Here is a 26,447-nt window from a genome sequence, read left to right as displayed (position 1 = left end):
GTAAAGACTTTCTGTGTCTGCTGTGCTAAACAGCAACAAAATAATGACTTGCATGCATTCATACAGTCCATCATCCTGGGCTAACATTAAAAGACAAAATAGAGATTCAGTAGCATGATTAACTTTCTCATTTTCCTCAAGCTGAACAGCTGTGATTTTAGTTTAGATTTTACCCAAAAATGTTTCTTCCAAGTATGAATTTGGAACACCAAATGTGTTTTGTCAAACACTGTATTAGCTTGGAGTTCTAGAACAGAATTTAGACACTGCTGTGTGCCTGACTTGTAGCTTTGTCAATCGTCTTAAAAAATCTCTGTTAGCAACATTTGCTATACCTCTAACTAAAAAAAACCCACCCTAATCTCAGAATAAAGCTGTACCCAAAAAGCCGGGATAAATGCAAAATAATCAGTGAGTGCAGCCACTACTTGTTTCCAAATATAACTGGAAGGGTTTGTTTAAATCAGCAGAGCTGATCTTTGCCCAAGTTGTATCCATGTGCCAGGAAACCGAAGGTCATCCCGGATTAGACGAGAACAAAATCATCTACAGCCTTCAGAAAATAAGGTTTCTAATATGAACTGCTCTTAGTCCAAGCAGGCAGTGGATGGTAAAGAACAAGAAGGCAAGGACAATTCCTGCTTTGGGCCAGAAAGCCTGCTGCTGTCATAACCAGGTCGATGTTACTCCTTCCATCTGGTTTTGCAAACCCATTCACATTTTGAATGCTCTTCTGCATAAAATCTCGGTCAAAGGAATTTCAGCAAAAATTGTTAACTGAGATGATATGCAGGTATTAGTTTTGTTGTATGTCTTAAGTGAGGCCAAGAGGCTTCAGTCTGCATGCAAGAAAACAGTAAATATTACTGTAAAAATCATTTTATCACATGGCATGCAAAGACAGCCATTTCAGTTTCTTCCTGAGATGAGTGGTTTCTGTCAGAAAAATTCAAAAAAACAGTAAAGCAGCATTCGCTGGCCTGCAGAAAAACAGAAGGATGAACAGATATCTCTAAGCTTGTCCAGCAGTCTGAAAGATAGGTTCCTGTTAAACAAACATTTCAAGCCATGGCTAGTTTCCTGAGTAATCAAATCAAAAGCAGTTGAAATATTTTATTACCTATGAGTATAATTTCTTCTAAGACAGATCTTTTAAGTTGTTAATAGTAGGAGTGTAAAATAGTATCCTTGTAAAAATCCTAGTAAAATAGGATTTCCTCTGTAATTCCTTTTTAAGGTTAGGGCCCGTGAAACCTTAAAATCACAGAGAAATGAATTGTTTCATTTAACAAGGCTTGGAAATGGGAATGTCAACACAAGGCATCTGTGGAAATGCTGTGCCTCTAATTCTTTTATTCATTCTCTGAATTTCAGCAAAAGCTTTCAGCACAACATTTATCTGCAGTTGATGGATAACTGAATGCTTAAAAGTGGAAAAAAAATGAACATCAAAGATATCTAATGAATTATTTTAATACTTGGATCTTTCACAGAGCAAACGTCATCTTCCGTATGTTTTGTTTTCTATAAAAATACAGTTTATATGTGGCTTGAAGACAGAATTTAGCTAGAATTCACTATTTGCGCTGATTTACATTTCTTACAACTGAGCTGTGAGTGAACTTGACAGCTTTGTGGCCAAAAGGAAATCCTGGTACTTGGGGTCCAGAAGAAAAGGGCCTTAATGAGGGAAGAGAGCAACAACAGAATGTAAACCAGAACACTTCTAATTCAATCTCATTATCACTGATGGGCCTCCAGTGGGTCTTCCCTAGTTTTTCACACTCCCAGACTTGGAGCAGGACGGGGGAAAGCAAGGACAGAAGGGAGAACAGGCATCAAAAGTGAACAATGTAGAAATTAATACAAATACTGTAATATGTGTGCCTGGGGAAAGTGAAATGCATGGAAATAACCTTTGCATTTTTGTCAATGTGCCTGTGACTCACTAGCTTTTTTAGTTTTTAGATGAGCTTCTCTCTTTAAATGGCAAAGCCCATGACAATGGCATTTACTTCAAACTGGTTTCTGTTCACCCCAGTTTTGTTCAGGATATGGCAGGAACAACTGCACGCCCCTTTTCAAGTCCCAAACTTATTCAATGGTTTCTCTCTTCAGCAGTTTGCAACCTAACTTTTTAGCCTGAGAAATCTGGAAGTACAAAAAGCTGGGGTGCTACAATTTGGTATACTTTTAATGATAAGAAAAACAAATCTAGAGGAAAGGAGAGGAAAAACTGCAATTCAAATTTAATAGTGCCTGTAATGACTTGAGTATGAGTGATGGATATATGTACAATGAGATATTAAAAATGATCCCTTCCTTACAAAGAATCTGCACATTGATTGCTAAAAGACCTGAAGTTCTGGAGCTGTTGTCTAGAAATTTATTGTATGTTTTCAGGTGGTGGCAACTCTTTCCATATATCCATATAGAAATGCGTTAGGCAGCGCTTCAGTTGAGCATATACTGTGATTTTACTGTGATGCTGTTTTCTAAAGAATCCTGGTTTTCTTTCTTTCAACAGGGTGTGAAATTGTTTACATCAGACTACAATCAAAATAGCCCTACACAAGGATGTGTTAAAGTCAACTCTCAGAGAGCTTTTATTCACAGTTACATGATTTGCAAGAAGAGAAAGGGTATTTCTAGAAAAGAAAGAATTCATATTTGAAGGGAGATGAGTTAGGAGATAACTGAAGACAAACTGGCAGCAGAAACCCACGAGAGCTTCATCGGTTCAGGCTCTAATGTGGTCAGTGATCACAGACCATAAGCCACATTTTTCATTCCTCTGTTGTAACAGAACTTGGACATGACTCAAAGAACAAAGATTTCTCAGGGCTTATAACAAAACCTTTATCTTATCTTCTTCTGATACAGTAAAGTAAGATGATTTTTAGAATTAAAAAAAAATGACATTTGCTTATATTTTTCCTGCACATTTTTTCTAGAAAGGCCATACTGCCTCTGACAGACTTTTTTTCTTTTCTTTTTTTTTTTTTTTTAATTCTGAACTGCAGAGTAAACCGTGTAAGATTTGCAGGATAAATCCATATGTATTTCAGGGCAATATTTTGCAATTCTTGTTTTAACAGCCATAAACACCTTCTAATGCCAAAGGGGAAGAGGACTTTAATCCAGATAAAATAAATTTCTTAAACACTAAAAACTGTACTCAGATTTATGGGCCAATTTTAATATTTGAGCTCCCATGCCAAAAGCTGCACATTCCACATGTGCAGCACGGGGTGTTGCCTGACTGCCTGCTTCCAAGGTCAGAGCACATCAAGCTACATCACCCATCCAGACCTACCCTGCGATCTATTCCAATGAATAAACTTGGAGTTTTGTTCTCAGAATGTGTTCGCCAAATGTTATTTCCATATTTACTTTGCCTTTTAGCCTTAAATCTTTTAAATTTTTTTCTCTTGTAGTATTTTTATCCTGTATCTTATTTCACACCTTTTAATAAGCTGAATTCTTACCAAGCGAGCACAACAACATCTGAAAGATGAAATCTATCTCTTTGATGGTATGAAACCATGACCCAACAGGCCCACTCTCTGCCTAGAGGGCTAGTAGGAGCTTCATGTTAGATTATTAAATCCTTTAGAAACTCAGGTATGTTTATTCATAATGCAAGGTATCTAGCAGACATCACAATTCTTTCCTCTTTTGAGTTCAAAAGTAATTTACAATTAAAAAATATTTGCCATTTTGCTCTGCTTAAATCATGCTCCCCTTTTATTCTGGAGTACTTTCAGTTGTCGTTTTCTCCTTTCTGGTTTTCCAAATAGCTTGTTTGCCTCAGTCCTACAGAATATTTAAATGAGAATTTACAATTGTGTCTCACAGAAACCAGCAGGGCATGCTGATGCACAAAACTGTTCTTTACCTCCAACTAAAAATAAACACACTCCTTGGGCAGCTCCCTTGTTGTAAGTCCTTGCTGGCCATCACCCCATGTGGAGACTTCGACCACTTACACATCAGCTTTGCAAAGGTCCTTGTGGTGTGTATATATATATATATATATTATTTTTTTTAAGTGAAAGCTTTCTACCACATCAATAGCATTTTGACTTTCAGATTGGACATCATACACGGGACTGCCTAAAGCTTTAATTATTAATCTTATTTAGTACTATTTTCAACTATTATTTTTAGCATGGTATTTTCTTGAGAGTAACGGTTTGCATTTGGCTATGATTTTATTCATCCCTTCCAGTTACACCTGAAATGTCATCTAAATATCACCATGACGTGGGAAAGAAATCAGGGTACTTCTCTGCTCCTGAATTAGTTTTATCCTGCCATCCAAAACCACCTTGTAAAGAGTTTCCTTATTTTTTTTTTCTTCTTGAATTGTTTGCTGGCAACTTAAACTTAATGTGACCAAAGTTAGCCATCCTTTGTCCCTGACTCCCTTGCTTCTGTCACTAGTGAAGGCACTGTGTTATTGATATTGCTCTTTATAACAAGTCAAGCACCTCTGGCACCTTCCTGCCTTTCGTTGTTCATTCCTTTGCTCATACCAGTGGTCACCACTCTTACTCTGCTCCTGCTACTACTTCATCCTTAATAGTAAGAAATGACCTTTGCTCTTCCTTGCTGGTAGAAGACCTTACCTAGGCTCCTCTTGCCTGCCCCTGCTTCCTTTCCTGCCTCTCTTCTCTCTTTTACAATCCAGAAAATGAGGAAATACTAAGGTAATTCCTCTGATTTTTGATAAAAATATAGGAGCGTTTTCTTGTAACCCCGTATGCAGATTTCCTCCTGCTTCACCAGGGTAAGTGTAATGGTTCATGGTAATTGTAATTATGGCTCTCCTATTAACCTGGACTTTTCTTCTCTTTTCACTTTGCGAATGATACGACCTTCAGTTAATCTGTGTCCTCTAAAACAGTTTGAAGATTTCTTTCAACGTTATCTTCCAGGTGTGTAAAACTTCCCAAAATTGCCTTTCCATGGCATTAACCTTTCCTCAAACTACTCCTTAATAGGCACTGTTACCACAGTCTTCATTATGAGCAAATAAAGTGAATTTCAGGGAATTTTCAGGTGTATAATTCTCAGAGATGTGTTGAGACATTGACCTCTGCCACCTGCGTGCTTTTCTGAACCCCACCAGGGCCTGACCCTGAGGCAGCTGTGCCATGTGAGGTTTGTTCACCTAAGAAATTCCAGGGACATCAACAGATTTAGTGGGGTGAAGCTGTTTGTTTCTGAGGGCATTTGCAATATTCCTGCAGAATAGCAGCTGGGGGGGGTCTGGCATCACATCTGGCAGTAGCCTGTATTTCATCTTTTCTTTATCCAGGACAAGGAACAGAAACTCCGTGAAGTCCCAGCAGATGATCCCTGCTGCCGTTGATTGTGAAAGGACAATATTCAGGTACCAGAGAACACAAGAAACCTCAGACAGCCTCTCTTGGGCAGGTTTGGGGTCACGTGGGATGTGGTTGTATTGCTTTTGTGCACGATAAAATAATCTGCTACTCGTTTTGATTAAAAATACACTGAGTGTCTATAGCTATTCCTATACTTAGGGTGATCATAAACAGACCGCCTGGATTTATCTTGCAATGTTTATTGATAACGATGGTGAACAAGGATGACTAATTCAAAGGCCACAGTCTAATCGCTCGCTGGGCTTAAACTGTGGGACTCATGTACTACTTCTCTACAAACAGATCTTTTATTGATGTGTTTATTTTCCTCTTAGGTAAAAGTACCTCCCTTCAGAAACACGGTGTCTTGTTGTAAAGCTGAGGTAATTTTTTATCTTTATTGATACAATGAATAAATTTACTAATATAGCCAGTCACATATCTTAATGATATTAAAAAGTTACTTAACATGCAATCTCTAGATTATGAATGTTTAAAAAAATATCCCAAAGGACTGTTTAGTATGGATTTAATGTATGATTTTTTTAAAAAATTATTTTTATGTTAAAATTAAATGCTGTTAATTTATTCATGTCAGTGAACTATTTTTCTTTTCTTTTAAGTGTTCAATTTGTGGAAGTAAAGACATTTGGTTTAAAAACAAAACCATTATGTGTTCTTATTCATAACCACTTGAACAAAAAATGTAATTACTGGATAAATTAAAAAACACTTAAGAAATGTATGCAGCCTCATAAAAAGTAGACAATGAGCCTACTGGAAACATGTTTGAAATTAGCCTGTTCAGCTGCACTGTATTGCAAAAACATGCAGTAACAAACTACATGAATCATGGACAATGAACTTCTAAAATTGTTGGGGTTTTGAAATCACTAAATTGAGAAGATTTCATTTAAGAGCATCTCATGGGTGGGCGGGAGGATCTAAACATTTATTTTTTGACTTGGAGAAAAGTTAAAGACCATTTACGTGTACTATATTCATAATTTTATTCTCCTCATTTTCCTCTACCCTACCCTTTCCATTACTGGGAATTGTAGGCATCTGGAGAGGAAAATGTGGGAAACGGTAAAAATGATGCTTGATTAAATTAGACACAGGACAATCCTTATTTATACTGCAAAAGCTAGAAGTTGTGCTAGTGAATAGCCATAGTGTCTATCTCAAATGTGTGAAAAATTACGAACACTTCAAAAAAAAAATCCATTTGCAGCTCTTCCAGCTAATGACTAAAATTGTCCAGAATTTATCTGAAACTTTTTATCAAGACTGTCAGTCACAACAAGCAAGCTCTTATTTTTATATTCCTGGAGGTTAAAAAAACAAACACAAGTGTATATAACATTAAAATAAACCTTTCGTTTTTCTTACAAAGTTTGCAAATCTTAGTTTTCTAAGTGTAACTTCAGTTAGAAAAATCCTTATAGATTTATCTTTATTAAGCTATACAACTCAAAAATAAAATTTGAGCAGAGAAATACAAGATTATCTTTCTCTTATTGATTTTTGTTGCCTTGCATTTTGAAGTAATTTGTATTGATCATGTCTTTGTAATATTTGGATGTCAGAGAAGAGGCTAATTTCTAAGAAAATTGGAAAATGACAAGATGTAGAATTATACAAAGTCAGTAGCATAGCTACCACTGTTGCATTTCAGTTAGGATTTGGACTTACTCTCATACAAACATGTGGGCCTATCTTGACAATAATGACTGTGCTGGAAACAACAATTGAGAGGGGGGTGTTTTGGCAACTTAGGCTTCTAAGCATTTCTTTTGCCTAGAAATGCATTGTCTGACGTGAAATGCCAAACACTTCTTCTTTTTGATACTGATGAAACTTGGCTGACCTCCAGTACTGCTCCTGGTGTAAGAAGGGCCAAACTCATAACCCTGCCTGAATCCAGTGCTCGAGCCAGTTGTATTGCTCAAGTAAATATTTTTGTTATAAATCTGCTGTGCTTAAAAGCACAGCAAAGTTGACGTACCTTAATAACAATAAACCCAAGCGATTGCTTGACATTTTAGATTTGCTTTAACTTCCTGACATCTTTGTTTTTTCCTCCATGTTTAGTTTGAAGCAGAAGCAACACCTGCTGGTGAAAACAAAGTCTATGAAACTGCTGAGCCATCCTCCTGGAAGAACAGGTTTGATCATTACTGTAGGCTTTAGTAAGGTGTTGTAGAATAAAATAATCTTGCCTATCTCTATTTGGACTCTAATTCTGGGAGGTGTCCAGAAGGGTAGGTAACTGGCTCCTTTCCAGAGCACTTACCAGTAGTGAGGGGTAAGTGTGACACAGCTGATCTCCAGGAGGCTGGAAACTCCTTTCTAGTTCAGAGTTTTGGTCTTGCTGCTTGCAGTTTAATGCTGGCAGAATTAATTAGAAAGTTCCTATACCTTGCTACTACAGAAAAATGGTTGTTTGGTTAAGATCGGAAACCCAATGGTGTTGGGCATGTTCATCGATAAGTTGGCAGTAAAAGAAAACAGGGAATAAAACTTGAATACCCTGAGTTGGGAAACACGTTCCACCACATACCATCTAGGATAATTATGCATGAGCAAGTGTCACTTGTGCTTGTATATGGTATCCCTAAGTGGAACAACTTCTGTTCTAAGTAACACTATTGACAGAAGACAGCAAGGGAACTCTCCTGGTTTGGTACACAGAAGGGAATGATTAGGCTATAGTGATTTCTCTTGTCTGATAAATTGAACATAATATGAAGTCAAGTAACCAGTAAAAGACTTAAAGAAATGGTATCTTTTTTTCAGTTTAAAAACAAATTGAACTTTGCAATGCAGAGACGTGGCCAAAACTTTAAACTGATAGCTCTGCACAAATGCAAACAGAACAGCAAATCTTTGACTTTAAAACATTCGCTCACAAAGGGAATGTAATTACACTGAAAGATATTTAGTTTAAGGAGTTGTTAGCTTTCAAAAGAATCCTGAAAAAATGGCAGAAGCAGCAGTGTGAGTATATTAACATTTCTCCCCCGAAAACAGATTTGAATTATGTGTTAGGCCGCAGTGGGGGTTATCTTAAGATCAGGAGAAAATCAGGCACAGTAGGTCATCTTTACTTGCGAGATACAGAAGAGAAATGCTGACAAGTGGGTGTACTGTTTGGAGGGTAAGCAGTGCATGGAGGAAACATGAATACACTGGTCTGCAGGGTCTAATTCTGCACACTGTTGTTGCTCTCTGGGATAAGTAATAAAGTGATCCTCGATTTCAAAATATTTTTATAATAAGAAAAACATTATTTTTTTCCTGTTAATGTTCTATTTCAGAAATGGAACGGATGCTTTGTGAAAGTGTTTGTTGTACCCTAGGCATTACTTAATAATTGGACTTATAACTGAAGCAGGAGTGTATTAATTTGGAAGGGTGTGTTTTTCAACCTTTGTGGTTAACACGTGTTGCTTGACAAATTTGCAAGTGTCACATTGTGTTCTCTGTTTATGAGACTTGTCTCTAAAACAAAGGGGAGTAATATGGACCAGAGTACTCTACTCTGCTGATTCTGCTCTGCCAGCTTGCAGCAAGTGCTTCCTAGAATATTGGCAGTTTGACTACTTTGTCAGCTTTGTCCCTTACCAATTCGGAGCTTTCACAACACCTTTGTGGCACTTTGATCTCCTGCATGAAATGAAGGAAGGTAAAAAGCTCTCCCTAGGGTGAGTTTGGAGTTTATTTGGTGATTTAGCATGTTCAAAAATAAAAAGTGCACTTGTAGCTGAACGTGAATATTTAAATTGTGTGTTTGGAAACACCAGCAGAGCCCCAGCCCTTGCAAGACAGAATCCTGTTTGGTGTGACAGTGACGTGAACGGGGCACAATAGATTTGTCGGTGGCAGAACGCACGCCGTGAGAACGCCGGCCTGGGTGGAAATTTTCTTTTAGCCCAAATTCTCTCTCTCGCTGTGTGCGTAAGTTGGGTGAATGGCAGTGATGCCTGTTTGTCTTAGAGGTTTGTTACTGTGAGGTAAGTCCAAACAAACGCCATTCAGTCGTTAGAACAGATGCTAATCTTCTTAATTTATTACAAAGAAAATAAATTGAAAAGAAGAAAAAAAAGCCTAAATAAGATTAAAAATCGTGATAAGGAAAGCTGCCATTAGGCACGGAGGGAAAACTTTTCCCACTGAATGACAGCACTGGAAATGTGCTACATTTTCTACGGAATCATAGAATGATTCTATAGGTCCTATGATTCTATGATCCTATAGATCCTGTGATCCTATAGGTTCTATGATCCTATAGATTCTATAGGTTTGATGATCCTATAGGTTCTGTGATTCTAGATTCTATGATCCTAGGATTCTATAGATACTATACATTTTATAGATTCTATGACTATAGATTCCATGATTATATAGTTGCTATAGATCCTACAGATTCTATGGGTTCTACAGTTCTATAGATTCTATGATCCTGTTTCTGTCCCAAAGCTTGAGTTTCTAAACAAACTTTGTTTTTTGGACAGTGACAGTCGCTTTCTGTCCCCCGTGCAGGGCGCAGCAGCCGGTCCGTGTGATGTTCAGGCCGCTGAGCTGTGACCTGCACCTGTGGGTTCCTCCGGGCTGGACCCAGCGGGACACTGGGGATGTAGAAAATCCCCAATTTTGGGCTTTCTTATGAACAAAATCCGCAATAATGACACGAGACAGCTTCATCCTGCGGCGTGCCCCCCCCTCCCGCAGCCTCTACACTGCCGGGGTGCCCACCGGCCTCCCCAGACCCCCATTTCCTCCCCCCCCCACCCAACCCCCGAGCGCGCTCCCGCCTGCGCGCCCCCGGCGGGGCGGGGCCGCGAGCCGTGAGGGGAGGGAGGGGAGCGAGTGGGCGGAGCCTCCCGCCGCGCCCCGCCCCCCTCCCGCCGCGCGTCACGTGTGTCGGCGGCGCCCAATGGCGAGGCGCGGTGCGGCGGGCGGCCGCCATTGCTGTCAGAGCGGCGAGAGGCAGCGGCGGGTGCGCGAGGGCGGCCGGGCGGGGCCGCAGCGGGGCCGCCGCCAGCAGCGCTCCCGCGGCCGGGCCCGGGCCCGGGGCCGCCGCCGCCGCCTCTCCTCGTCCCCTTCCTTCCCCTCCCTCCGCTCCCGGCCTCCTTCGGCCGCAGCAGCGAGCGGAGGAGCCGCGGCCTCCGCCGGGCGGCGCCCCCCCGCTCCCCGCCGCCTGCAGGCCGCGGAGCCGCTCCGCCCGCCGCCGGGGGGGGGCCGCGGCTGGGCGCTGAGGGAGGCCCCCCCCCTTCTTCCTCCTCCTCCTCCTCCTCCTCCTCCTCGCTTCGCCCCCCCCTCCACCTCCCCGCCGGGGGCCCCCTGGAAGCAGCGCCGCCCCGGCCTCTCCTCCGCCGCCTCACGCCCCCTGCCGGCCGCGCTGCCCCCCCCCTGCCCCGGGCTGGGGTCGGGGCTTAGCGCCCGCTGCTCCCCCAGCCCCGCCGGGCCCGGCCCCTCAGACATGCCCCGCTCCGGCGGCGCGGCTCGCCGAGGATCATGACGGCGGCGGCCAACTGGGTGGCGAACGGGGCCAGCCTGGAGGACTGCCACTCCAACCTCTTCTCGCTGGTGAGTGGGCACCGGGAAGGGTGAGGGGGGGGGGGAGACAAATGATTTGGGTACCGGGGGGGAGGTGGGTCGCGGCCAGCACCCCCCCTCACAGGGGGGGTTGTTTTAGAGCCCCGCTAGCGTGGGGCTGCTCCTCCCGCTGGCTCCTCCCTCGGCTCGGCGCCCCGGGGTTGCTTCGTGCTGCTGCGCCCTCCCCGCTCGGCTGCTGGGGGGCAGGAGCTGGATGGAGCGGCCCCCTCCCCGGTAAGGCGCTGCCAGCCCTGGGGGGGTCCCTGCTGGCGGGGAGCAGCGCCATGTCGGGGCTGGGGGCCTCTGCCCTGCCACTGTGTGTGTGGGGCTCGGGTGGGCAGAAACGCTGTTTGTTTGTGTTGGTTTGGTTTTTTTTTTTTTTCGGTGGAGGGAAGCAGCTGAAAATGGGCTCTGGTGGTTGGGCGGCTAGCGGAGATGTCATCCTCCCGTCTGGTTGGCGATCGACAACTTTGTACTCGGCTCGCTTGGTTTAACGCTGCAGGAATTACGTTATCAGCCAGCTGCAGCTTCGTGAGCTAAATTTAAAGCGAGAAAACGGTCTGGTTCCGTGTCAGGGCAAGGCCGCTTGGAAACGGGGTTGTTGCCGTGCCTTATTTTACCTGCCACCTGCAGGAGCCTCGTCCCTTGTGGCGGGGCAGCAGCCGGGTGAGTGGGAGGGCTGCTGGATCAGCCCCAGCCTTCTGCTGCTGGGGCAGGGGGAAGGAGGAGCTCACGGTGTGTGCTGTGGTACAGCTACCACAAACTTGGAACGCAGGCTTGGCTGTGGCATACAAAAGCTCTTGGTGGGTAGCATCTCCCTTAGCTGGTGCTCTGGGAGAATTGGAGGTGGGTGAACACGTTGATTTTTAGGTTTTGTTTTCCTTTCCAACAGAAAGGAAGAGACTCGTGTTAGCTTTTATAGGAATTAAGGGGGGGGCGAGAGAAGAACTCAAAATGTGAATGATCAGTCTTTTTGTTTAATATTTTTTTTCTGTTGCTGTATGTTTGTTATTCTGCTCCTGATGGCTTGTTTATGTCTGTGTGCTTTCTGTATTTTGCTCATACCTACTGAGAATTTGGGACAAGAGCTGTCGTCACTTATGCTGCTAGGAAACTGGCCCAGAGATTCTTCCGCGAGAATAAACGCAGTTCTTATTTCTGGCTCTTTGATGAACTTTTACGTTACTTAGGCTTGTACGTAGGCTTCTGCTTGACAGAGTTTTCTGGGACATGCCGGTGTGTGGCAGCGCTACGTGTGTGGAGGTGCAGGGATTGTTACAGTGATCCTGAATACATGCAGAGAAAAAAAACCATAAGCACGAGGGAGACGATTGGATCAGGTTGTAAGAGCGAGGTAGTGAATGTTTATCCTTTACGTGTAGAGTTGTGAGGTCCCCGTTTATTCATGGAAAATCGATTAGCATGTTTCTGAGGAGCATAACTTCACGTAGCTGCAAACTGCAGATCTGTCACCGCCAACGTTAATTGGCGGTGTGCAATTAGCGTGCGTTAGAATGTGGAGTTATTTCATAGTCGCTGTGGTTTGGTCTGTCTGCTTTGTTTTTTCACCCTACTAGGGAAATGTGAAATCTTTACATGGGTGCGTAACACTGTCAAAATAAATCCAGCTGAATTCTTTTGCGAGTGGGCTTACTAATGATAATGAGTTTAACGTGCCACCCGTTAATCTCCCGTGTGACTTTGTGGGAGCTCTCCATACCTGGCGTGTGGTGCTGTGCATCCAACTGCAATGCTTTTATTGTTTCCTGGCCCTGTGTGCAAAAAGTATCCAATTAAATAGTATTTTTAATGTATATACACGCATATATACAAATGCACGGTGACTGTTAGTGTGAGTTACTTTCAGTTACATCAGTGTTTGTCAGGGTTTATGTACCAGTGCAGGGTACTGGGAAAGGAAATACTGACTGGGAACCTGTGGCTGACAGCGGTTGACCTTTTCACCTCAGATTGTCATATTCTTTTAAAAATTTATGAAGTGTTAAAGCTACAGTAGTCTGGGTTACTAATTAGAGAAGCTTTTGCCAATCATTTACTTTTGCAGTGCAGCAGAAGAAGAGGGTGCGCAACCCTCTTGGGAAATCACCCCTCTTTAGGAGCGCGGTGCATTGCGAGGCTGTCCGAAACCCGTCCCACTGGTAGGCGCCGGCTGCTAGAGGTCATTGTTTATCTCCTGCTTTGTTTTGGGATGGAATCGAGAAGGAATGCTCTCGCCTGGAAAGCTGCAGCTCAGAAATGGGATGTCTGCGTGCTGGTGTTGAGGCACACTTCATCCCACGAGCACTGGTTTCTGAGGAGCGGCGTCTTCCCCGCCCAGAGCAGCTCAGGCTCTGCTGCGAGTCTGCTGGTCGCTGTCGTGGATTTGGGTTGCTTTGGCAGTTCAGGAATTGTAGCTTATTTTTCTGTCAGCTGCAGGCAGCTTAGAGAGATGACAGACACTGCTTTTTATTTGAGTCTCTTCAGGGGAAATAATTTCTGAAAGTATTTTATGTTTGTATGAAAAACATAACCTAAAGCTTTCTAGTAACCGATTCTGCTTTATCGGTGATGTCCAGAACGTGTGCAGGTTTGTAGCTTACAATATTTCACGTGAGGGGAAGGCGTAGCCTGACGTGAGTCTGACAAACCCAGCTCTGAGCATCCAGCTGCTGAAAGAGCTCTCGGGCTTGCGCAGCTGCGTGTCGTGAGGTGTCCCCCTGGACGCGGCGATGCGCAGGGCTGCAGCCTGCGCCGTGCATTGTTCTGTGCCGAGGCAGGAATCCAGCGCCCTTCGAGAAAACGGGGTGGTGTGTGTGCGCTCTGTCGGGCAGGGCAGCGTGCACAAAGACTTCTGAGCTTCTGCTATAAACGTCAAGCGTCTTTGAGCAAGATGATGCAAGGGTCGCTTTGGATATTTGTCATCGGAGTGCACCTTGGATGAGAACTTGTCTGCGCTCCGTGGAGAGATGGGCTCATTAAAACACACCAGCGGCTGCACTTCTAGCCCAGCAGGAGAAGAAATGATATTTATCCAAACTGTTTCGGCAGCAGTCAAAATGTCTGCTGCTGTTTTGGAAAAAAGACTGTTTGTTTGTCAAAACATTACTTAATAAACCGGCCCTTAACACTTTCTTATTTAAATCCTAATGAAGAGTTGGCTATTAAATACCTCCAGACAAAATGCTGCGAGGTAACATGCTGGGCTTGGAGTTTTAATACCGTCCTCCTCTGAATAATCCTGAATCACAGAGGTAGCCTTACTGAAATTAATTTGGTTCTTCCTGTGCGTAAGGGTTAATCACACAAAGGTGAAGGCTCGCACGAGGTACCGAGACGTTTCCTCACCTGTCTGGCTTTGCTGCTGTGGTGATCAACAGGCACGAGTCGCTCTGGGAAATGGGGCTGAGGTTGCACAATAACTTGTGTGCTGCAGCTGGAGAAAGTGGGCAGCAAGGTGTCAGGAGTGACCGAAAATCTGGAGAAGCTTTTGTGTGATGGAAGGTTAGGTGCCGTGGGAGGCTTCAGCCTGGAGAACATGATGGTGTGCTTGGGAAGCGATACGAATTTATGTAATGCTTCATAGCATCTGCTAGCAAAGAGGTCAGGAGCACTTGTTTGAATGCATTCTTACAGAAACCTGCTGCAAGAAAGGGATGGAGGGCAGGGATTTGGTCTTTGCTCCTTTTGGTGCTCCAAGTTGAACTTACAGGGTCGCTGGGGGGGTTCTGCATTCGGCTCACCAGCAGTGACAGGAGCCGACTTTGATCAGTGGGTCTTGTGGCTGTTTTCATAGTGAAACTGAAAGGGGCCAAGGGGATGCAAGAGGGTGTTTGAAATTTGTGCTTAAAGGTTTTTTGTGGCATCTGAAAGCAAAGGTCAGGAATGCAGAGATTGCTGTAGAAGTTCTCTGTGGTGGTGCATAACTATCAGTAAAAGACTTCATCGTAAATGGTTGGTTGCCCAACCAAATCCATAAGCAGTAGGAAATGAACCCGTATTAGCTCTTGGTTGTAAACGCGGGGCTGCAAGGCAGGTAGGATGCTGCCTCTTTCCGTGGTAGGTATTGTGCTTGTTTCACATTCTATGGAGGTGTGACTTTATGTATATATTTTTAAGAAATGGAATTAACTTCTGAAACTTCCCAGCACTATTGGATTCTTCAGTTACTTTTTCTTCTGAGTTTTATTGGGTAACAGGATAGAAGTAGGAAAGCTACACTAGAAAGCTTGCTCACTTTAATCTCACAGGAGATTATTTATTTGGAATTGGAAGAATCTCCAGGGGTAGACTTTTTTGTCCTGTTGGAGAGTATTCAGGAGTTTAACGGCGTCCCTCCAGGTGTGAACTTAAAGAAAATAGCTGTGGGTTCCCAAAGAGGTTGGGGCGAGAGCGGCCTTCAGAGCGGTGCTACCTTTAGCCTGCCCCCCCCTTGGGGATGGAGTCGATGTGTTGGGTAACTGACCTCTTCTGAATAACACACAAGGAAAATCAGGAGGAGTTACATTTGTGGATCAGGACAAGGCGTGCCCAAGGGTCCCGAGCTAGCCAGTGGGAAATATTTGAGAGAGGATTTCTTGACCTCTTGATGAGGTTCTGAGCACACACACGGGGCTGGGAAACATTGCCCAAGGACCGCATCCTGCTTCTTGTAGCAGCATGAGTCCTTTGCAGAGAGGGCTGCTGTCAGCATTAGCACAACTCAGAAAATACATTGCAGTGATGCGGCTGACCTGCTTATCTAGGATTTTTTTTTTTTTTTTTTTTTAGGAAACACAACTTTCACTTGCTCTATCGCTAGCTGAAAAAACCTTTCTGGATGTTTCTACATAACTGGTGCAGCATTGACATCAGAACCCAGGTTCTCAACAACGTTTTGATCCCAAGGTTTTTTTTTTTCCCTTCTGCTTCTGAGAGCACCTCCTCATGTGAGAGAGATTAAAGAAGGAACTCTTTAATCCTATACGTAGACCTTTCTTCTATTATTTTCCTTCTTTGCAATACAATTATCTCGAAGAAATCTATAGAAACTGAAATCTTTAAACTTCAGGGAAGAAAATTCTGTGAGATAGCTGCTAGCTGTTAACTGGATCGGGTTGGTCACTAGGTGAAAAAGGAATTTTTATGGATGTTCTTCCCTTTTCTTTGTATCTCTAATTATTCAGAAATGCTATTCCTTGGTGAAGGGTGTGTGTGTGTGTGTGTAGATAGACTGCTCTTCAAATGCCCGGAGGTATCAATGTTACAGGCATGGCATACTTTGTAATCAGCCGAACACTTGTGCTTGTTGGGGAAAGCTTTCTGGTTGCTGCTGAGAGCTCTCAACCTCCTGTCTCTGCTCTGCCTTGGTTGCTGCAGGGAATCCCCGCCCCGTCTTCACTTCTACCCCCTTTGCTGTGGCAGTATCCTTTTGTCTGTTTGCCTAAACCATCCCTGCTCTTACCAAGAACGCTGCTGCAGTTTTCTGTCCCATCCTGTGGCTGGGACCGTGTTGTGCCCCTGCTTTCTCTCGTTGTCTTCCCTTGCTCTTGCATCTCCTGCATTACTGGGACTTCTTCCAAAGGTGTCAGCCCTGTTCTGCCTTTGATTTTTTTTTTTTTTTTTTTTTTTGGTTTGTACCAAGTGAATCCTAACTCCCATAGGTGCTGTTGTCATCAAAAGTGAACTACCAACTACCATCTTTTGATTGTTTTCCTATTTTTTTCTAGCTCATGGTGTTTGAGGAAGGTTACCAGTCGATGTCCATGGGCTTAACTGCATTGCTGTCCTGAACCCTTTCTTAATCTTGTGTGTGTGATGCCTGCAGGCAACTGAGTAGCTCTGGCTAGGTGCAGGTCTGTCCTGGCTCTTGTCCTGAGGCCGACCAGCTCAGCTTTGTACTCTTTCGATCCCCGTATTCCTTCCGCCCTTCGTGTTCTCTGCGTGAGCCGTGCGCTGCTGTTTTCCCGCAGAGTCCAGCACAGTGGGATTTGGGACTTGGTGGTGCCATGGTAACACAAATAATATGAAAAAAATACTGCACTGATTAGAAGCATGCTTGTTTTAGTGTTATCCTGCCAGTTTTTAAAGTGCACGAGTGTTTTCCCACATCCCAGTCCTTCTTGATTTGTTTATACAGAGCGTGTATTTACGCGGGGGGCATCCTTCTTGCTCAGCCCAAGTTTCGCTACTGCTTGCATTTGAAGCTCCTCTCTCCCAGCATTTCCTGCCATCAGCTGGCAGTTTCCAAGAGATATCAGCTAATAAAGACATATTCCTCTACCGGACCCCACAGCACCCCTCAAACACGGTGCTGAGCTAGATTCCCTCCGCAGGCGCTGTGAGGTGCGTACTCAATGCTCCTAATGGCTGCGTGCGTTGCTTCCTGCCAGGGCTTCAGTGGGTTATGTGGTCTGGGGTTTCTGTGCTCTAAAATGGTGATGACGACTGAAAACAGACCATTTTGCCTTGTAGTACATTTAACTTTTGGTTCAGGAGCTTTCTCTGCTTGTTACACCGTAAGGTGATGCCTGTGTTTTCGTAGATGACAAATCTAAGAGGTCTAAGTGCTCTTTTTGTTGGCTTGTTTGGGGATTTTTGATTAATTTTGATAAATCCTGACTTGCTTCCTACCTCAGACAGTGTTATTTCTCACTGACTCATTTGTGGCTTAATTAACTTTCCAAAACAGAATTGCAATGGCGCATATGGAAATACAACCTGAGCTTTTAGTGGCATTCTCTCCTTTGTTTCTTTGAAACAGGAAATTTTGTGTGTTGCTGTTGTGTAATGTGCCTCTAGGCAATATTTATGTTTATGTGATTAACACAGATGAGGTCAAACATACACAAAGGCCTTGTCCCCATGCTAAGGAACAAATATAATTAACTTATGAAAATGGAGAAAAGTGGCTGGTCCCCTAAAATTAATTTTTAAGTGTAAGATATGACATGCTTTTATTTCTGTGTCACTTCTAGGTACTTTCTTCTCTCTCCAACCACAGTTGCAGTGTAATGTACTGCTCTCAGCTTTCTATGAAAGGAAAATAATATTAATTACAGGGAAAAGTTGTGCTTCCCCTCGACCCTTTCATTTTTCTCCCTCCCCCTTCATTCTTTTCTATGCCTTAGTGACCGTGAAAGGATTCACGAGCTCGCGTTTAAGCCCAGATCAGGCTACTGACATAGTGAAAACCTCTTCCTCTGAGCTCTTGCCCTGTACCCCTGACTCCTTCCTCCCCCCGCCAGTGTTGGGCAGCAGCATGGGTTGCAGCCAAGTCTGAGTGGCTTTGTGACCCCAACCGTGTGTCAGAGAAGGACGCTTAAAGCTTGTTCAGTAAAACTCTACTTAATTCATCCTTCAGTTGCAAAGGAGTTACGCTGCAGGCAATGCCTTGTTGTTCTTATTGCTCTCTGTGCATAAAATACAATAATTTGTCAGGACAGAGGATCGAGAAGAAAACTTGGAGGTAAAGTCCCCTATACTACTGATCCAGGTGTTTGCAGTCCTCTGTTTTTTGGTAACGGTGCTTTCAGAGCTAACGGGTATGAGATACAAGTTTCAAAATGTGTTGGATTGTGACAGTACCAAACCTTATTTTTTTTTCTCCTTGGAGTCTCTAGTTTACTCGGAAGCTTTCAGATCTCATCTGGTACATCTGCACTTGCTTAGGGTTGGGTTTTTCTAAGTCTCAGTTCACAGTCATAGATGGTCCGCACTGCTACTGAATTTGTAGCTGGGGCTAGGCAAGCTATGAAATCAATTCCAGGAATGTCTTGCAGTAACCATGCCAAACACTTTTATACAAAAAAAAAAAAAAATTTATTTGCTGGCAGAGTAGGTTAATTGGTTAAATGACTTTGTTCTGAATTTGCTGGTTTCATTGTAAGCCTGGTGTTTCTGATTATTTAATTCTGTTTGTGTGTTTTAATACAATTTTAAGTTGAGTTCTCTGAATTTCCAGAATTTCCTGCTGGTAAAAGGTGCTGGATCCTTATATTTGCAGCAGTGACAGTCAGAAAGTTGGCAAAGTGAATCTACATGACCAGTCATGTAGTGGATTTACGCACTTCTTTCTATATTAAGGAAGATTCATATGGAAGAATTCTTGAGAGGGGTAGGCTTTGCCTTTTTTTTTTCTCCTTTTTATAAGGCTAAGGGCTTTTGGCAGACTGCCTACCAGTTCAGGCATTCCGTGCTGTCCCCGCTGAGGGTGGATGGTGTTGGTGTTGGTGCTGGAGGACGGAGGCTGCCCAGCTGCGGATGTGCCGCCGTGACCGTCCCAGCCTGCGGCGAGGAGGCTGGGCCAGGGCCGGTTGGGGCAGGCAGCGCGAAGCAACCACGTGAGCTGCTGGTGGTGGTCACGAAGCAGCTGCTCTTAGATGTGGTGTTCAAAAATGTTCGAGTTCTCAGCTCTGAGATGCCTTTTTTTTTTTTTTAATAAGGGAAGAAAAGGAACTGCAGTCTTTAACTCAGTAGGCCAAAGTTTACTCTGCTTGGGTTGTTATTTCCTCTCCCCCCCCTTCTCCTCCTTTTTACTGCCCATATGTCAGATTACTTGGTTTGGGAAACATCTGATAGTCCATTGTATGACTCTGATGTTTGATATTTCCTTCCTTCAGTTAAAAATAAAAAGTTAAAGTTGGGGAAGAGAGAAGATTCCTTCATTTACTTGCAGATTTGCTATTAATTTCTCTTGTTGCTGTTGATATGTCTTTCTGTCTTCTTCTTTCAACTTCTTCTGGACAACTTCTTTTCTGTGAGAGGGGATTTACTTATTTTAAAATTTGGAAAGTGGGCAGTTACTTAGTTTGATTATGGCCTTTTGAAGGGAATGTGGAAACCTAATCCTTCACTCCCTCTAGAGTGAGGGAAAGGATTATTTGGTTAGTACGTTGCACATTTGTTTGCTTTCTTTTGTGTGCTATCTGAAGTGGCTGCAGAGTGCAGTGGTAGTTCCCATTTTATTATCTGTTCTCAGCTGTCTGCTCGGAAGCACAATATAATGGGTTCCCTTTTGTGAAGAAACTGGCTGGAGTGCTGTGGAGCTCTGTGCTATCTTTTGGCCTGCTCAGTAAAATCGTGGCATAGCCTGACCTGCAGAGGTTCAGCGAACGGTATTAGGGAGACCTTACCACAAATCTTCTTTAAGTGCATCAACCACAAAAGGAGAGTTTTACAAGCTATCCTAGGAGCTGGATTACAGGTTAGTAAACACGTAAACCTAGGGTCTGTTAAAATGTAAATAAAGCATTTAGTTCCTTCTGTCTGTTGACCTGGAGAAGACGTTGTGCTTCCAGACATTATAAAGCATACATTGATAGACGTTTGTTTATTCTCCCTGCTCACTTTTGACACAGGTAAGCTTCATTCCCCTTCCCCTATTCCACATAAAAATGCCCAAAGCAAAATCAAAACCCACCATGTCTTGTTTTTAAATGCTTTTGTCTGGTTTTGGTTTAAGGGGTAGGGATGTTATCCATGTAGGCAGATTGATCTCACCTAGTAGCTAGCACCCAGTGAAACCTGGGTTCCTACCTATTTGCTACCTGTTTTGTTGTTGAAATTGGCTTTTCAATTTCCCTTTTTCATGCTGTGGCTCTGACATGACAACGTCCTGGTTCTTGCACTCAAACCGGTAAGCAGGGGTACGTGCGAGTGCATGCCTGTGCGAGATTGGGTCACGTGCCTACCTGAGGTGTTGCTATCATATTTCACTTTCCTTATCTTGTGTATCTCGAATATTTTTGACTTGAAAGCATCTTTTCAAGTAGTGGCTAAATCTCAGTCCTTTGGCTGCTGGCCACGCTTATCACATTATCCTTGTACATCTCTGGTGAACCTCATCGCAGTCTTTATGGTGGAAGGAAGAGAGCTGGAGCACCAGGCACCAGTTTGGCACCATGCAGTTAAGGGGCTGGAGATCTGTTGAGCAAAGCCATTTGCTGCAGTAGAAAGATGTTGATGTACCCTAAAGGTCATCTTCCAAAAATTCCTTATTTTTTTTCTTGCTTGTGTAAACCCCACTCCTGATTTATGCCACCCATATTAAGTCAGTGTGTTAATTCAGTGTAGATTTCTTCCACTGTGTGTAATCTTTAAGCTCTTCTCGGTGGGCTCTTATCCTTCCTACTCTAATTTTGTAAGCAGATTTTGTTGTTTAGCAGGTTTCCTCCTCTCCCCCTTCATTTTATCATCTGTGAAAATGTTGAAAAACACTTTTCTATGCATTGATTCCAGGTGTTTTCTGCTGTGAAAGTGGAAGACTTTTCAAGTCAAGTGGCTATTTACCTGCAGGAGTGCTTTTCCCTCATGGCCTGTGCTTATTTGGCTTCTTTATTAATAAAGTATATGCTGATTTCTAATAAACGTTTGAGAATATTTATTAAGGTCTTTCATTTCCACAGATTCTCCTTCTCTAATGGAAGGTTTAAGAAATTCTGGGTTATAGCTGTCTGAGATGCTGGACTCTAGGGAGGTGCTGTTCTTTATGTCATCGTGCACTTCTTTCTTCTGCTGTGTTTTATTTTAGACTTCTCATTTTCCTATTTAACCCTGAAGTTCTGTGACTGTTGGGGTATATATCAGCAGTTTGGGCCTGTGTATCAGGTTACTTTCTTTTATGATTGCCACTCAAAATTCTTTGTTGGCAGCTTCTCCATCTGCCAGGACTACTGAAACGAGCATTAAACTGGAGCCCGTTTACATTCTCCACTGGGAAAGCTGGTAACCACCTCCAATTCCTATTGAGACTGGGGTGACTTCTGTTTTTTGAGCAATCTGCTAACCTTCCTACCTGTCTCTTCTCCCTCATACCCCTCCTTGGCGTTGCGCTGACATCTAGGAGGGGAGGGGAAGAAATTTTTCTGTCGCTACTGGTTAGTTTTTAGGCATAGCAGCTCCCACTGTTTGTGGCTCTTACCAATGGTATGTGTGGACTTTGTTCTAAATATCTTGGTTTTCTGGTCGTCAGGACCACGATGCAGTATCTGAAATGTTCTCAGGCACAGGACTCCATCAGGAGTACTTCTGATAATAGGATTTTGCTTACAGCTAAATCCTTCACAGAGACGTGCAAAGATAAAAGATGACCTACGAGTACCCTGATGCTGCTGCTTGTCACCAACAGCTCCGAAGTAGCAGCGTTCAGATAATCTGCTCCAGGGGGAGAGGGCAGCGTGCTGTGGGGCGAGGAGAAGGATCCGGCAGAGAGCAGTTTGGGGCATGCTGCGTGCTGGGGTGTACTCAGGTGCTTGCTGGCTTTTGAGAAGAAAAGAACAAAAAAGGGGTAACTTGTTCATTCTTTTTTTCAAATGATTGTTAGTGGCTCTCCTTTGTTTTCCAGCCACTTGACAGTGTGTGTGGAGAAGGAAGGGAATGAAGTCTGGCATCATTCTGTTGCTGATCAGGTGCACATGTAGGAATGGTGCTCAGCCCAGCTGATGGCTCCGCTCTTTGAAGCGTTCAGCATTACATGGACTTTCTGTTGGCCGTGTGAAGGCCGTTTCAATGCGAGATTTTTTTTAATTTGCTGTTTTTTTTCATTCTTGTATTCGAAGTATGAAAAAGACTGGTGCAGGATTGTTTGCACAGTCACTCTAGCTGGTACCGGCCTGCTGGTTTCTTTGCAGGAATGCCCTCTGGAGCTCAACACTGCTTGTGTGGCATGGGACGAGGCTGCTTTGGTGCCGTTGGGTTCCTGCCTTTCCTGGGGACAGGAGGGGTAAGCCCTGAGGGAAGGGAACACAAACCACTCCCCTTCTTTCCAATGGAGAGGGTAAAGAGGGGAGTGATATGTACTTCATTAAATGGCATGATTTCAGGAGACTGCACAGCACTGGGGAGGATTTGTTTTATTATTGTTGTTTTGAAACCAGAAGAGTTACAGAGCTGGGAGTGTGAGAGGTAGGAGACATTGTCTGCCTGCAGCTGCTTGCTGCTGCCTCAGTCTGGCTGCAGCCACTCGCACAACCCAAAAAAGCATCTTTTGAGCTAAGCCGTCTCCTCTGTTCCTTGGGGGATGTGTGTGTGTGTACATTATTTTTCTTGCCTTTGTTCTTTCTATTCACTTGACAGGGACTTCAGCAGATGTTACTAAATATTTTATTTCAGTGGGAGTGGGGGACGAGAGTTGCTGTCGGCGTGTGCTGTTTGCCCCGCTGGAGGCACGCGTCTGCAGTGCTCCTCAGTCCCTCTGTCTCCATCCTTTTGTCCTCCCTTCGTACCGAGGTGTGTCGGGGTGGCATAAATTTTGTCTGGTATTTGAGTGGCTCGAGCAGAGTGTGAAGTGGTATTTTGTTGCCGTGTGAGGATGATGTAGTGAAATGAAACCCTGTAACCAAAACAGATGGTGCTAATCTTGAATCTGTCTGCAAGATCTTACAGCATTTAATTAAAATGGTGGTGTAATTCCCATGGCACCTTTAACTACAGTTTAAATTCTTGGACTATGAACTAAGGGCTTTCTTATGCAGATTTTTACTCCTGTGAGTAGTCCTTAGTACAAGTCTCTAGTGGCTTCGGAATAGCTACTTACTTGAATGGAGCTCTCTGAGATGAGACTAATAAAATTGGCAAATATATATATGGCACTTATATTTTTTTATGTTCCAATTTGAAGCATAAATTGTAGACTAAAACTACTTAGCAACTACAGTTTCCCATGCAGAAGCAAACAAAAGTTGAGTCTAGAGCAAGGGTTTAGATTGCACCAAACATGACAGGCCAGCAAACAGATGGGCAGTACTCCGGGCAGCGTAAGATCCTTACCTTGGCAAGAGGGACGTGCGATGTAGCCTGTTCTCATGGTGCCACATCGTGGCTTGTCCTCTGGACCATGGCACAGTGTTCTTCCTGGGTGGGCTGCTATGCACGCTCCTCTTCGTCTCGGTGCTGCACACGACACATGCTCAGAGCTGGGGCTCATTGGATTTTGGGGGGCTTTTTATACCCGTTCTGACTGTATGAGCTGTCCTAAACAGGACCAAATGTTTTCCCACCAACTGAGATAATTTACCTACATACAGAGTGCCGTCTTCAAATGCTGATGTGTTTTCTTCATCCACAGGAAATATTTTTCTTTTGTTGTGCTCCCTTCAGTTAACTGAAACTTGTTTGTAGAAGGTGCCTGACTGACATGATGGTGTGTTTTTGTTTGTTTGTTTTTTTTAAACATTACTTGCTTCTCGAGAGAGAGAAAGCTTGAAACTCTATGTGGACCTGACTTTGAATCGTATATTTTGGACAGGTAATTGGAAAACATTTTAGTTTTTTTTTTTCCTGTTCCAGGTAGAATTGAGAAAGCTGAAATGATCTGAACAATGCCACATTGGAAGTCTTTGAGAAAGTCAGGGCTGGAACTGAGGGCCTGGGTGATACCAGGTGGTCCATTCATGAGAGTCTCCAGGCTTTTTCTGTTGATCTTTGCCTCCTGTTTGCATGTTCTTCCTGTGTTGGAGGTGCTGGGGTGCTGATCTGCCACACTCTGAGGCCATAGCTTTTCCTACCCTTCTGTCCTATATAAAGCAGGAAAAATTGTGTGTGGTTGTTATTTCTGTATGTTAAAATGATGGCTAAAGTTACATAATGTGCAGGAATACAGAAGGAACTCCGCTTTACACTTAGCGTGCCTGAACGCGAGCACTCCAATTTTGATGCTCTGCCTGGTCCTTGCTGTATCCTGGTGTAATCTCTCCAAGGGAGCTTTGTGTTATAAACGAGTGGACTTGGTAGAGTCTTCTGAGAAGTTAATTTTGAATTGGTCTGTGGATTTCCCATACAGTTTATGTAGTCCGACAAGCGTTTGATGGAGATGAGAAGGAAAAAAAAAAAAAAAAAGAGGAGGTGGAAGATCTGTTTTGTTTGTGTTCCATCTGCAGGGGCTGCAGAAGAGGAGAACAGTCACAGTGGCTACACAGCACTAATTAAATCTTCAGGACTGCTGGTGGCGTGCCAGAATCAAGTCGGGCGGTGTTACTGGGGAATTGTGATTTTTAGCAGCCTCAACTCTGCCAATCTGAGCGGAGTGCTATGAGCTCAGCAGAAGAGCCTTCCTGCCTGTCAATTATTCGGATTTAAGCCGGGGAGGGAAGAATCAGAGCTTAGGTTTTATCTCTACTGGGAATTTATGGTTCTGAGTGCTTCCTGGAGTGAAGATGGCTGCAGCCCCCAGCTGTTGTGGATGGGTGCAATGGTGGTGTCTGCATTTAGGGCAGCAGACGAATGGTTGCAAGAGAAAGTGCTAATCTGCTTTCTCTGCCTCTTCTTGCTGGTATATATTGGGGATATCAGAGGACTGAATACTCCTGATTCTTTTTTTTTGAGGTGTATTTTTTTTTAAGGGGAGAGCTGTTTTGCTCTGCAGAGCACAGTGGTTAAGGCAGTCAGGAAGGAACCCGTGTTCTCACCTATTTTCAAAGGATGGTGTGTGGTCTTCTTTCTCGGGCCGTGTTTCTGAATGAAAGCACTGGCACGGCTGTGTTCATCACTGCCTATTTCTTGGGTATGTTTTGGGTGTGTTCAGGTGCTTCCATGGAATTTGGGGTCTGAATGCTGTCGCTCTTCTTCCTCAATAGCTGCTCTTGGTTGTATCAGAACCAAGTCCTGCAGTGTCTTGGGAATTCTGTCAGAAGTTGAATGTTAGTAAAGACTTCAGATATTATTGTTAGACTTAGAGGTCCGTTTTCTTTGTTTCCTTACAGTCTTGGCCCAGCGCATGCAGAGAAGGCTTCTTAGAATCATTTCATTCTGTATCCAGCTACAGTTAACTGAATCAGATTTTTTTGTTTGTGAAGTCGAACCTTTCGTATCCCAGTTCTCCAAAGAGTATGTTCCTTTATAAATCAAAGCAAAAAGCCCTTTGCATAATGCATGACTTACTAACAATATTAGTTAATCGTAACTATTTGTAAACTCTTTCATTGTCATCATTTTTAGTGTTTAGAACACTTTAGCAGATAAAATAAGCCCAAACTATGCATATGGAAAAAGATGCAAGAAACACAATAGATTGCATCACCTGGCAAGACTTTTGCTATATTCTGCATTCATTTCTAAACAGTTGTGAGTAGAAAGCACCGTGTTCAGTTTAGCACTCAAACAGAAACCAAGACTGCCAATGTCAGCGACTGCTCAGGCTGTTCTAAAACCAGCAGCTCGATGCTCCTGGACCTGCTCTGCTGTCCTCCATTGTACTGCAGCAAGTCTTTCTGTGGCTGCTGAGAGCAGGGCAAGCTTTTGGTGTGTTGAGCTGCTGGGCTGTTCTTCTTGGTTTCCATCTTCCAGTTGGTGAGCTGACTCCGTTCACCCAGCGATTGTGTGATTGCTGGATCTGGTGCAGAGCTGGAGGTGGACATGTGTGGCTGGCGATAAGGAAGAGGCTGCCATTTGGGTCGCAGCCTGTGCTCACTGCTGAGGTACGTGTGAATGCAGCCACCTTTTAGTTCTTTAATTGGGTCACTAGAACTGCAGGAGATTGGC

General features: G+C 43.7%; 1 protein-coding gene across 2 annotated transcripts in view; it reads left to right on the top strand.

Moving 5' to 3' along the window:
• Positions 1–10,362: 10,362 nt before the first annotated feature.
• Positions 10,363–26,447, top strand: part of MED13L (mediator complex subunit 13L) — a 191,737-nt gene continuing 175,652 nt past the window's right edge. For both annotated transcript variants that reach the window (XM_084297308.1, XM_084297307.1), the window contains exon 1: positions 10,363–10,985. In XM_084297308.1, the coding sequence (XP_084153434.1) occupies positions 10,914–10,985 (72 nt within the window). In that variant the 5' untranslated portion in view covers positions 10,363–10,913. The remainder of the gene's footprint in view (positions 10,986–26,447) is intronic.

This window comes from Netta rufina (genome assembly GCF_964035555.1).
Source record: "Netta rufina genome assembly, chromosome: 17".
Classification (NCBI taxonomy): Eukaryota; Metazoa; Chordata; class Aves; order Anseriformes; family Anatidae; genus Netta; species Netta rufina.
This window is presented reverse-complemented; position numbering and strand designations above follow the sequence as displayed.